Raw genomic sequence first — 10,826 nt, forward strand, 5'->3', positions numbered from 1 at the left:
ACTTCCTGGATGTGGGAGACAAGCATGACCCTTCCTGGGCCTCAACTTCCCTGCCTGAGCAATGGTCGACATTGGTGGAAGAGGTCAGGGATCCTGGAGAGGAACGGGGTGGGTGTCCGGGCCAATTTTATTTTGTTATTTTATTTTATTTTATTTTATTTATTTTTTTTGAGACGGAGTCTCGCTCTGTCGCCCAGGCTGGAGTGTAGTGGTGCGATCTCAGCTCACTGCAAGCTCCGCCTCCCGGGTTCAGGCAATTCTCTTGCCTCAGCCTCCCGAATAGCTGGGACTACAGGTGCGGGACGCCACGCCCGGATGATTTTTGTATTTTTAATAGAGACGGGGTTTCACCATGTTGGCCAGGCTGGTCTCGAACTCCTGACCTCGTGATCCGCTCGGCCTCCCAAAGTGCTGGGATGACAGGTGTGAACCACCGCGCCTGGCAAGTCGGGGCCAATTTTAAAGCGCAGAGTCCTTTCCTGGCACCTCCATTCCATCTGAGGCCTGAATCAGAGCAGGGATGGGCAGTGGTTAGGCGTCCCCAGCCCCCGCCAAGTGTCACCGCCGAGGCCCGCAAGCAACCACTGGGAGGCTCTATTCCCGCCCCCCCCGGCCCACTCCGGACAAGGCGCGTCCCACTTCCCCCGCGCGGTTGCTGGGAACCCCGAGGCGGCCCGGGCGGGGTGCAGAAGGAGCGTCGGAACCTGGCCGGGTCCCTCCTCCCGTGCCGTGGTCCGGGCGGCTGAGCCCCGCGGCGAGCGGCGCCGACAACTTTGCGATGGAGTTTGTGCGGGCGCTGTGTCTGGGCCTGGCGCTGGCGCTGGGGCCGGGGTCCGCGGGGGGCCACCCGCAGCCGTGCGGCGTCCTGGCGCGCCTGGGGGGCTCCGTGCGCCTGGGCGCCCTCCTGCCCCGCGCGCCTCTCGCCCGCGCCCGCGCCCGCGCCGCCCTGGCCCGGGCAGCCCTGGCGCCGCGGCTGCCGCACAACCTGAGCTTGGAGCTGGTGGTCGCTGCGCCCCCCGCCCGCGACCCCGCCTCTCTGGCCCACGGCCTGTGCCAGGCTCTGGCGCCTCCCGGCGTGGCGGCCCTGCTCGCCTTTCCCGAGGCTCGGCCCGAGCTGCTGCAGCTGCACTTCCTGGCGGCCGCCACCGAGACCCCCGTGCTCAGCCTGCTGCGGCGGGAAGCGCGCGCGCCCCTCGGAGCCCCGGTACGCGGGACGCGCGGAGTCAGGACGTGGGGGACCCGGGGGGGCGGGAGGAAGCCCTGGGCACACCCGGAGTCAGGATGCGGGTGCCGGGACTACGTAGGCAGGGAAGGGGGATCCCGGGACGCTAGACGGGCCCCAGGGCTCAGAGATGGGGAAAACCCGGGTGTCCTCGGAGCAAAGAAACCGGAACCCAGAGGCAGAGACCCAGGGGCAGGGACCTAGACGCGGCGTTGAGAGCCCCAGGGACGCCCCTGGAACGCCCCTGCAGACCCCTTCCCAGCGCCCTAGTGGAGACCCCGCCACTGTGGCCTCTGCCCCTTCCTTGCCCAGGCCCCTTCCCTCCTTGCCCACAGACCCTTCCCTGGTCCCTGGGACCTCCTGGTCCCCACCCGGCTCTGGGGGGCTGGCTGGAGGACAGGCGGTCTCCCTCCTCACTCTAGGGGTGCAGTTTCGGGGTCTGCAGGTCTGGATCTCCCTCCTTCCATAATTCTCCCCTTCCCCTCCCAGAGGCCTCCAAGATCCCAGAGCAACCCCTGCCATTCCAACCCCAACTCCATTCCCACCCCCCACCCCACCTCACCTCCCACCCCACCTCCCACCCCACCCCCCACCCCAGGCAGCCTTCAAGTTCCTCTCTTCTGATCCCATCCCAGGCCCAGATCCCGGGAGCAAACGGAATTAGAAGAGAAGGGCTGTTGACTGGGTTCTGGGGACCCTGTTGTTCCCCCCGGCAGGGCTCACTGCACCCCAGATAATAAACCCCCTTCCATCGCCTAGCAAGGAAGTCCCAACTCCGGACATGGGGCCTGGCTGAGCTCTATGCCCAGCTGCCCCTCCTTCCCAACCCGCGCAGGAGCCCCTGCAGCCCCTCCCTCTCCTCAGGGAGGGAGACCCTGACGCTAGAGGGGGAGTCTCTTAACCCAGCTCTGCAGGTGTCCAGGGGACCCCTGTCCCCCACCACCCTAGGGCTGCTGGGAGACGCGGGTCTCAAACCCAGGCCTGGGGCGCCCTCTGCTGCCGCCGCCAGGAGCTGCACCGCTGCAGGCCGGGGCGTGGGACCGACCCAGCGTCTTAGGGACTGGCTTGGCCCCCTGGGGACTGAGCCGCATCCCAAGCCCATCCTCCGGCGCTGGGCACCCTGCTTCCACCCTGGGAAGCGCCCTGCCCACCCGAGGGGACTGGCAAAGCTCTCCCACCTTAAATGCACTAAGTTAAATCCAGGGCCGGACGTGGTGGCTGGCGCCTGGAATCCCAGCACTTTGGGAGGCCGAGGTGGGAGGAAAACTTGAGCTCAGGAGTTTGAGATCAGCCTGGGCAATTTGGCGAGACCCCATCTCTACAATTACAAAAATCAGCTGGGCGCAGTGGTGGGCGCCTGTAATCCCAGCTACTCAGGAGATTCAGGTGGGAGGATCACTTGAGCCTGGGAGGCAGAGGTTGCAATGAGCGGTGATCGCACTACTGCACTCCAGCCTGGGCAACAACCCAGCACTGTCTACAAGAAAAAAAAAATATATATATATATATATTTTATATATAATATATATACAGGCTGGGTACAGTGGCTCACGCCTGTAATCCCAGCACTTTGGGAGGCCAAGGCAGGCGGATCATGAGGTCAGGCGATCAAGACCATCCTGGTGAACACGGTGAAACCCCGTCTTTACTAAAAATACAAAAAAAAAAAAAAAAAAAAGAGCCGGGCGAGGTGGCGGGCGCCTGTAGTCCCAGCTACTCGGGAGGCTGAGGCAAGAGAATGGTGTGAACCCGGGAGATGGAGCTTGCAGTGAGCCAAGATCACGCCATTGCACTCCAGCCTGGGTGACAGAGCAAGACTCCATCTCAAAAAAAAAAAAAAAAAAAAAAAAAAAAAAAAAATCCAGGAGAACTTCCTGGATGGCACTGGGCACAAAGGGGCCCCTCAGCCCTCCATGTGCCTGGCATGGGGCAGTAATGTGTGAAAAGGCTGCTAGGGGAAGCTACCTGGTTTGGCCCTAAACACAAGGCCATCACTGGGCTCACCTTTATGGGCCATGGCTCTTGGCCCTAGAGGGGTTCCCAGGCAGGTAGGTGCCACGTGAGGTCAGGACTATAAAGGAATCAGGAAGGGACCTGAGGCTGGAGGAGTTCCAAGCTGGAGCCTAGGCTCTGCCTGGAGGATGGAGAAGTCCGAATAGAGGAGGAGCAATGTGTTTGGGTTTTGAAGGATGTATAGGAGTTGGTGGGCATACAGGGAGAAAGGTATTCCATCTGGGGAACGGCACATGCAACACACACACACACACACACACACACACACACACACACACACACACAAACACCAAGTGGGCCCATGACAAGGGTAGCTGGAGCCAAGAGAGGCTGGGAGGCTGAGCTTTGTGGGGATGGTGATGGGGAGCCATGGAAGTGTTTAGAGCAGGGCTGGGGCTGGGGGGAGGTGGAAGGGAGGTATAGCCATGCAGCTGGCATCTACTTACGGATCACCCACTGCTGGATTGGGAAGCGCTTTGTGGGGGTGGAGGTCGTCAACCCTAACTGTGGCCGCCCCTCTCCCAGAACCCATTCCACCTGCAGCTGCACTGGGCCAGCCCCCTGGAGACACTGCTGGATGTGCTGGTGGCGGTGCTGCAGGCGCACGCCTGGGAAGACGTCGGCCTGGCCCTGTGCCGCACCCGGGACCCCGGAGACCTGGTGGCCCTCTGGACAAGCCGGGCTGGCCGGGCCCCACAGCTGGTCCTGGACCTAAGCCAGCGGGACACGGGAGATGCAGGACTGCGGGCACGCCTGGCCCCGATGGGGGCACCAGTGGGGGGTGAAGCACCAGTACCCGCGGCGGTCCTCCTCGGCTGCGACGTTGCCCGTGCCCGTCGGGTGCTGGAGGCCGTACCTCCCGGCCCCCACTGGCTGTTGGGGACGCCACTGCCACCCAAGGCCCTGCCTACCGCAGGGCTGCCGCCAGGGCTGCTGGCGCTGGGCGAGGTGGCACGACCCCCGCTGGAGGCTGCCATCCATGACACCGTGCAGCTGGTGGCCCGGGCGCTGGGCAGTGCAGCCAAGGTGCAGCCAGAGCGTGCCCTCCTCCCCACCGCAGTCAACTGCGGGGACCTGCAGCCGGCCGGCCCTGAGTCTCCCGGGCGCTTCTTGGCACGGTGAGTGGGGACCCCGCTTCCCTTAGGAGGGTGTCCGGGCCACAGAGTCTGCGCTGCCCATGGATCACAAAAGGCAACATGAGGCCGGGCGCGATGGCTCACGCCTGTAATCCCAGCACTTCGGGAGGCCGAGGCGGGCGGATCACTTGAGGTCAGGAGTTCGAGACCAGCCTGGCCAACATGGTGAAACCCCATCTCTACCAAAAAAAAAATTAGCCAGGCGTGGTGGCACACACCTGTAGTTCCAGCTACTCAGGAGGCTGAGGTGAGAGAATCACTTGAGCCTGGGAAGTCCAGGCTGCAGTGAGCTGAGACCGCACCACTGCAGTCCAGCCTGGGCGACAGAGACCCTCTCTCAAACACACACAGTCAGGATGCTTTGCTGATAGATGTCTTAGGTCCACAGAGGCAGTGCCCACCTGGGGAACTATCTCAGGGAGACAATGAGCTGACCTAGGAGGGAGGGAACGGGTCTCTGGCCGAGCCCTGGGGCAGTTCCTGAGAATGAACAACTCCTAGAAACAGGTGACCCCAGCTGGGCACTTATGTGTCCGTCACTGACGTCAGGCATGGCGTATGTAGGGTGGGGGTACAGCCACGGCATCCGGGCATGGATGCCCTGGCATCAAGGGGTTAGGCTTGGGTGCACCAGGAGTGTCCACATTTGTCCTCATGATATGGACGGGGTGCCCAGTGGGAATTGGGCATGTGCTGGGCAGGGGTGAGGGAATGGAGGGGTCTGAACTTTGACACCTGACATCTCCCCCGCCCTGTCCCTAGGTTCCTGGCCAACACGTCCTTCCAGGGCCGCACGGGCCCCGTGTGGGTGACAGGCAGCTCCCAGGTACACATGTCTCGTCACTTTAAGGTGTGGAGCCTGCGCCGGGACCCACGGGGTGCCCCGGCCTGGGCCACGGTGGGCAGCTGGCGGGACGGCCAGCTGGACTTGGAACCCGGGGGTGCCGCTGCAAGGCCCCCACCCCCGCTGGGTGCCCAGGCCCGGCCCAGGCTGCGTGTGGTAACGCTGGTGGAACACCCATTTGTGTTTGCCCGTGATCCGGACGAAGACGGGCAGTGCCCCGCAGGGCAGCTGTGCCTGGACCCCAGCACCAACGACTCGGCCACCCTGGACGCACTGTTCGCCGCGCTGGCCAATGGCTCAGTGCCCCGCGCCCTACGCAAGTGCTGCTACGGCTACTGCATTGACCTGCTGGAGCGGCTGGCGGAGGACACGCCCTTCGACTTCGAGCTGTACATCGTGGGTGATGGCAAGTACGGCGCCCTGCGGGACGGCCGCTGGACCGGCCTGGTCGGGGACCTGCTGGCCGGCCGGGCCCACATGGCGGTCACCAGCTTCAGCATCAACTCCGCCCGCTCACAGGTGGTGGACTTCACCAGTCCCTTCTTCTCCACCAGCCTGGGCATCATGGTGCGGGCACGGGACACGGCCTCACCCATCAGTGCCTTTATGTGGCCCCTGCACTGGTCCATGTGGCTGGGCGTCTTTGCGGCCCTGCACCTCACCGCACTCTTCCTCACTCTGTACGAGTGGCGCAGCCCCTACGGCCTCACGCCGCGTGGCCGCAACCGCAGCACCGTCTTCTCCTACTCCTCAGCCCTCAACCTCTGCTACGCCATCCTCTTCGGACGCACCGTGTCCAGCAAGACGCCCAAGTGTCCCACGGGCCGCCTGCTCATGAATCTCTGGGCCATCTTCTGCCTGCTGGTGCTGTCCAGCTACACGGCCAACCTGGCTGCCGTCATGGTTGGGGACAAGACCTTCGAGGAGCTGTCGGGGATCCACGACCCCAAGGTGGGCGGCCTCGGGGGGCTGGGGGTGGCCTCGGGGGGTAGCGGGGGCCCCGGGTTGGGCTGCATGGGACAGGGGTGGTCAGTTGGGCATGGAGGATGTCCACTAGGCCAACTCTGTCCCAAGAGACATTTATTCAATTAATTAATGTATTTAAAGAAAAATGGCCGGGCACGGTGGCTCATGCATGCCTGTACTCTCAGCACTTTGTGAGACCAAGGCGGGCAGATCACCTGAGGTCAGGAGTTCCAGACCAGCCTGGCCAACATGGTGAAATCCCATCTTTACTAAAAAATGCAAAGAATTGACTGAGCATGGGGGCGGACATCTGTAATCCCAGCTACTCGGGAGGCTGAGGCAGGAGAATCACTTGAACCCAGGAGGCAGAGGTTGTGGTGAGTCAAGATGGCGCCACTGCACTCCAGCCTGGGTGATTGAGCAAGACTCCGTCTCAAAAAATAAAAAACAGCTGGACGCGGTGGCTCATGCCTGTAATCCCAGCACTTTGGGAAGCTGAGGCGGGCAGATCACGAGGTCAGGAGATCGAGACCATCCTGGCTAACACGGTGAAACCCTGTTCTACTAAAAATACAAAAAACCAGCCGGGCGTGGTAGCGGGCACCTGTAGTCCCAGCTACTGGGGAGGCTGAGGCAGGAGAATGGTGTGAACCCGGGAGGCGGAGCTTGCAGTGAGCTGAGATCATGCCACTGCACTCCAGCCTGGGCAACAGAGCAAGACTCCGTCTAAAACAAAAACAAAAACAAAAACCACAGAGATGGGGGTCTGGCTATGTTGTTCAGGCTGGTCTCAAATGCCAGGGCTCAAGCAATTCTCCCACTTTGACCTCCCAAAGTGCTGGGATTATAGGCGTGAGCCGCTACACTGAGCCTATTTTTATTTTCTTTTCTTTTTTTGAGACAGATCTTGCTCTGTCGCCCAGGCTGGAGTGCAGTGGCACGACCTCAGCTCACTGCAACCTCTGCCTTCTGGGCTCAAGCGATTCTCCTGCCTCAACCTCCCAAGTAGCCGGGATTACAGGTGCCCGCCACCATGCCTGGCTTTTGTATTTTTAGTAGAAACATGGTTTCACCATGTTGGCCAGGCTGGTCTCAAGCTCCTGACCTTGTGATCCTCCTGCTTCAGCCTCCCAAGTGTTGGGATTACACGAGTGAGCCACCACACCTGGTCCTATTGTCTTATTTATTTTTTTTTTGAGACGGAGTCTCAGTCTTGCCCAGAGCTGGAGTGCAGTGGCGCGATCTCAGCTCACCACAAGCTCCACCTCCCAGGTTCAAGCGATTCTCCTGCCTCAGCCTCCCACAGTGCTGGGATTAGGTGTGAGCCACCGTGATTGGGTTTTCTGCCCTGTAGTGTCTCTTTTTTTTTTTTTTTTTTTTTTTTTGAGACGGAGTCTCGCTCTGCCGCCCAGGCTGGAGTGCAGTGGCCGGATCTCAGCTCACTGCAAGCTCCGCCTCCCGGGTTCCCGCCATTCTCCTGCCTCAGCCTCCCAAGTAGCTGGGACTACAGGCGCCCGCCACCTCGCCCGGCTAGTTTTTTTTTGTATTTTTTGGTAGAGACGGGGTTTCACCGTGTCAGCCAGGATGGTCTCGATCTTCTGACCTCGTGATTCGCCCGTCTCGGCCTCCCAAAGTGTTGGGATTACAGGCTTGAGCCACCGCGCCCGGCCCCTGTAGTGTCTCTTAACCTTTGGATCTGCCCAGTGGTGTCCCCTGGGGGTGCCTGGCCTGCTCCCCAGCCCCTGGTATTCCCTGTGAAACGGTAGTAAAGCGTAGATGCCATGCTGTCGGGTCGGCAGCTCTTCCAATGTAAACGCTGCACAGCCAAGCATAGACACAGCGTTTTCATCATCCGGAAAGATCCATCAGATGCTGCTGACCTAAAGGCACGATGGGATCCAAGTTTGGGTTTTTGGTGGTGCTGGAGTCCCGTGGGGAGGCCTTGGCGGGTGTGACCTCAGCAGCCAGACCCACCTTCTTATGAGAGGTCTGCACCAGGTTACCCTGGCAGCTGTAGGGAGAACAGACCAAGGATGGTGCGGGGAGGACCCGCGGAGGGGCCTGGGCTGGTCCAGGAGGATGATGGGGAAGGAGGCTGGGTTCAATACTGGACCCCAGTCTGGGTGGGAGCCGTGGAGGGGTGAGCAGCGTGCTGAGGGTGGAGTCCCCAGGGTTTTCGGAGAAACAGGGTGTCAGAAGCAGTGAGGACAGAGCTGCCTCCGCCGAGGGTGTGAAGAGCCAGAGTGGGGGCAGATCAGGAGTGAGGTCACGGATATGTTAGAGTGGGGCTCCCGTAGGACCCCGAGGGGAGAGGCAGAGGAGGTGGTAGGATAGGCGTCGAACCCAGGGCGAGGTCCGGGTGGCGATGGACCTGCCGGCGTTTAGAACAGAGGGTCTCCACTCGGGTTGATCGTGCCCCCCGGCCCCAGGGGACCCTGGACAGTGTCTGTCTGGAGACAGCTGTGGTTGTCACGCCTGGGGTGTGCCCTGGGCATGGAGTGGCTGGAGGCCAGGAATGCAGCCTCAGCGCCCTGCAGTGCCCAGGACGGCCCCACCCCGGAGAAGGGCGCGTCCCTCAATGGTCAGGAGTCCCGAGGGGCAGGCAGAAGCGCTGACGGGGTCCCCCGCGCAGCTGCACCACCCGGCTCAGGGCTTCCGCGTCGGCACCGTGTGGGAGAGCAGCGCGGAGGCGTACATCAAGAAGAGCTTCCCCGAGATGCACGCGCACATGCGGCGCCACAGTGCGCCCACCACGCCCCACGGCGTGGCCATGCTCACGTGAGCTCGGGCGCAGGGTGGGGAGGGGGCGGGGCGGGGGCGGGGAATGGGCGGGGCATGGGCGGGGCGACGGCTGACCCCGCTCCCGGCCCCCGCAGGAGCGACCCCCCCAAGCTCAACGCCTTCATTATGGACAAGTCGCTCCTGGACTACGAGGTCTCCATCGACGCCGACTGCAAACTGCTGACCGTGGGCAAGCCCTTCGCCATCGAGGGTGAGGGGCACCTGGGCGGGGCGGGGCGCCGGGGTCTCTGGGGACCTCCTGGGGGCAGTGGGGAGCCACGGAGGGTTTGAGGTGGGAAGAGGTGAAGTCTCACGTGTGCGGGCAGAGTTCCCCTGGGGCAGTCCCACCTGGCCCCACTGCCCGGCCCCGCGCCCCCAGGCTATGGGATCGGACTGCCCCAGAACTCACCGCTCACCTCCAACCTGTCCGAGTTCATCAGCCGCTACAAGTCCTCTGGCTTCATTGACCTCCTCCACGACAAGTGGTACAAGATGGTGCCTTGCGGCAAGCGGGTCTTCGCGGTTACAGAGGTGGGGCAGGGCCCAGGACAGAGGGTGGGGGTGGGGGGCCCTGGGCCTTGTCTGAGGTGACCAACCCCGTGCTCATTCCCCAGATATGCGTTTGTCCCCTTCTGTGCACTTCTATTCGCCCTACAAAACCCCAGTTCCAGTGCCCGCTCCTCCATGAAACCTCACTCCCCCAGCCATGGAGTCCCTGCCTCCCAGCCTGGCTCCACTGCCCCAGACCCCTCTCTCTGGCCCAAACTGTTCTCCCCCAGTTCAAGGCTCCCCAGGGGCCTGCCATTACGTGACCGTGAGGGGCTCCTGCTGTGCTGCCCCCAGACCCTGCAGATGAGCATCTATCACTTCTCGGGCCTCTTCGTGTTGCTGTGCCTGGGCCTGGGCAGCGCTCTGCTCAGCTCGCTGGGCGAGCACGCCTTCTTCCGCCTGGCACTGCCGCGCATCCGCAGGGGGAGCAGGCTGCAGTACTGGCTGCACACCAGCCAGGTGGGGACCGGGCGGGCGGCGGGCGGCCCCACCACCCCCGCCTCCTCGCCAACCGTGTCTGACTGGGGTTTTAGAAAATCCACCGCGCCCTCAACACGGAGCCGCCAGAGGGGTCGAAGGACGGAACGGCAGAGGCGGAGCCCAGGTAAGTGGTATAAGTGGTGATCGGGGCGGACCACATCCCAGGACGACCCAGACTCACCTCACCAGCTCGCCCCGAAGCCGGCCGCGGGGTGCAGGAGGTTCGCGCAGGTCCCCCGCCCACCCCCGGACGGCTCTGTGCACACCGCAGCTCCCTGGTTGTGCCTATCGGCCATCCTCTGCCCTCAGCGGCCCCTGCAGAGGCCGAGGGCGCGAGACGGCTGCCCCGGCAGACACTGACCAGGCCGGTTCCGTCCCCAGCGGCCCCGAGGTGGAGCAGCAGCAGCAGCAGCAGGGCCTGCCAGTGGCTCCAGAGGGCTGGAAACGGGAGCGCCGGGTCGTGGACAAGGAGCGCCGCGTGCGCTTCCTGCTGGAGCCCGCCGTGGTTGTGGCGCCCCAAGCGGACGCAGAGGCGGAGGATGCCCCGCGAGAGAGCCCCGTCTGGCTGTGCTCCAACGGCCGCCCGCCCGCTGCAAGGCCCACGGGAGCCCCGCAGCCTGGGGAGCTGCAGGAGCTGGAGCGGTGCATCGAGATAGCGCGCGAGCGGCTCCGCCAGGCCCTGGTGCGGCGCGGCGAGCTCCTGGCACAGCTCGGGGACAGCGCACGCCACCGGCCTCTGCGCCTGCTTCAGGCCTCAGCGGCCCCCGGGGAGGACCCACCACACTCTGGCCAACGGCGGAGCCGCGAGTAAGGTGGCAGCCAGGCCCTTTGGGCT

The 10,826-nt window shown here is 63.2% G+C and overlaps 1 protein-coding gene across 4 annotated transcripts; it reads left to right on the forward strand.

The window, feature by feature from the left end:
- The first annotated feature begins 714 nt into the window (after positions 1-714).
- On the forward strand, positions 715-10,802 carry LOC105487302 (glutamate ionotropic receptor NMDA type subunit 3B). Of its 4 annotated transcripts, XM_071087122.1 has the most exons (10): positions 715-1,204; positions 3,761-4,353; positions 5,134-5,625; positions 5,970-6,166; positions 8,814-8,959; positions 9,058-9,173; positions 9,403-9,493; positions 9,806-9,970; positions 10,045-10,115; positions 10,373-10,802. In XM_071087122.1, the coding sequence occupies exons 1-10, from the start codon at positions 779-781 to the stop codon at positions 10,800-10,802; spliced, it is 2,727 nt and encodes a 908-aa protein (XP_070943223.1). In that variant the 5' UTR covers positions 715-778. The 4 variants fall into 4 exon arrangements, with proteins under 4 accessions (XP_070943223.1, XP_070943220.1, XP_070943221.1 ...); XM_071087119.1 differs by having other exon boundaries at positions 5,134-6,166; positions 9,342-9,493; XM_071087120.1 differs by lacking the exon at positions 9,806-9,970 and having other exon boundaries at positions 5,134-6,166; positions 9,342-9,493.
- Positions 10,803-10,826: the final 24 nt, after the last annotated feature.

This window comes from Macaca nemestrina, chromosome 20, assembly GCF_043159975.1.
Source record: "Macaca nemestrina isolate mMacNem1 chromosome 20, mMacNem.hap1, whole genome shotgun sequence".
Taxonomy (NCBI): Eukaryota; Metazoa; Chordata; class Mammalia; order Primates; family Cercopithecidae; genus Macaca; species Macaca nemestrina.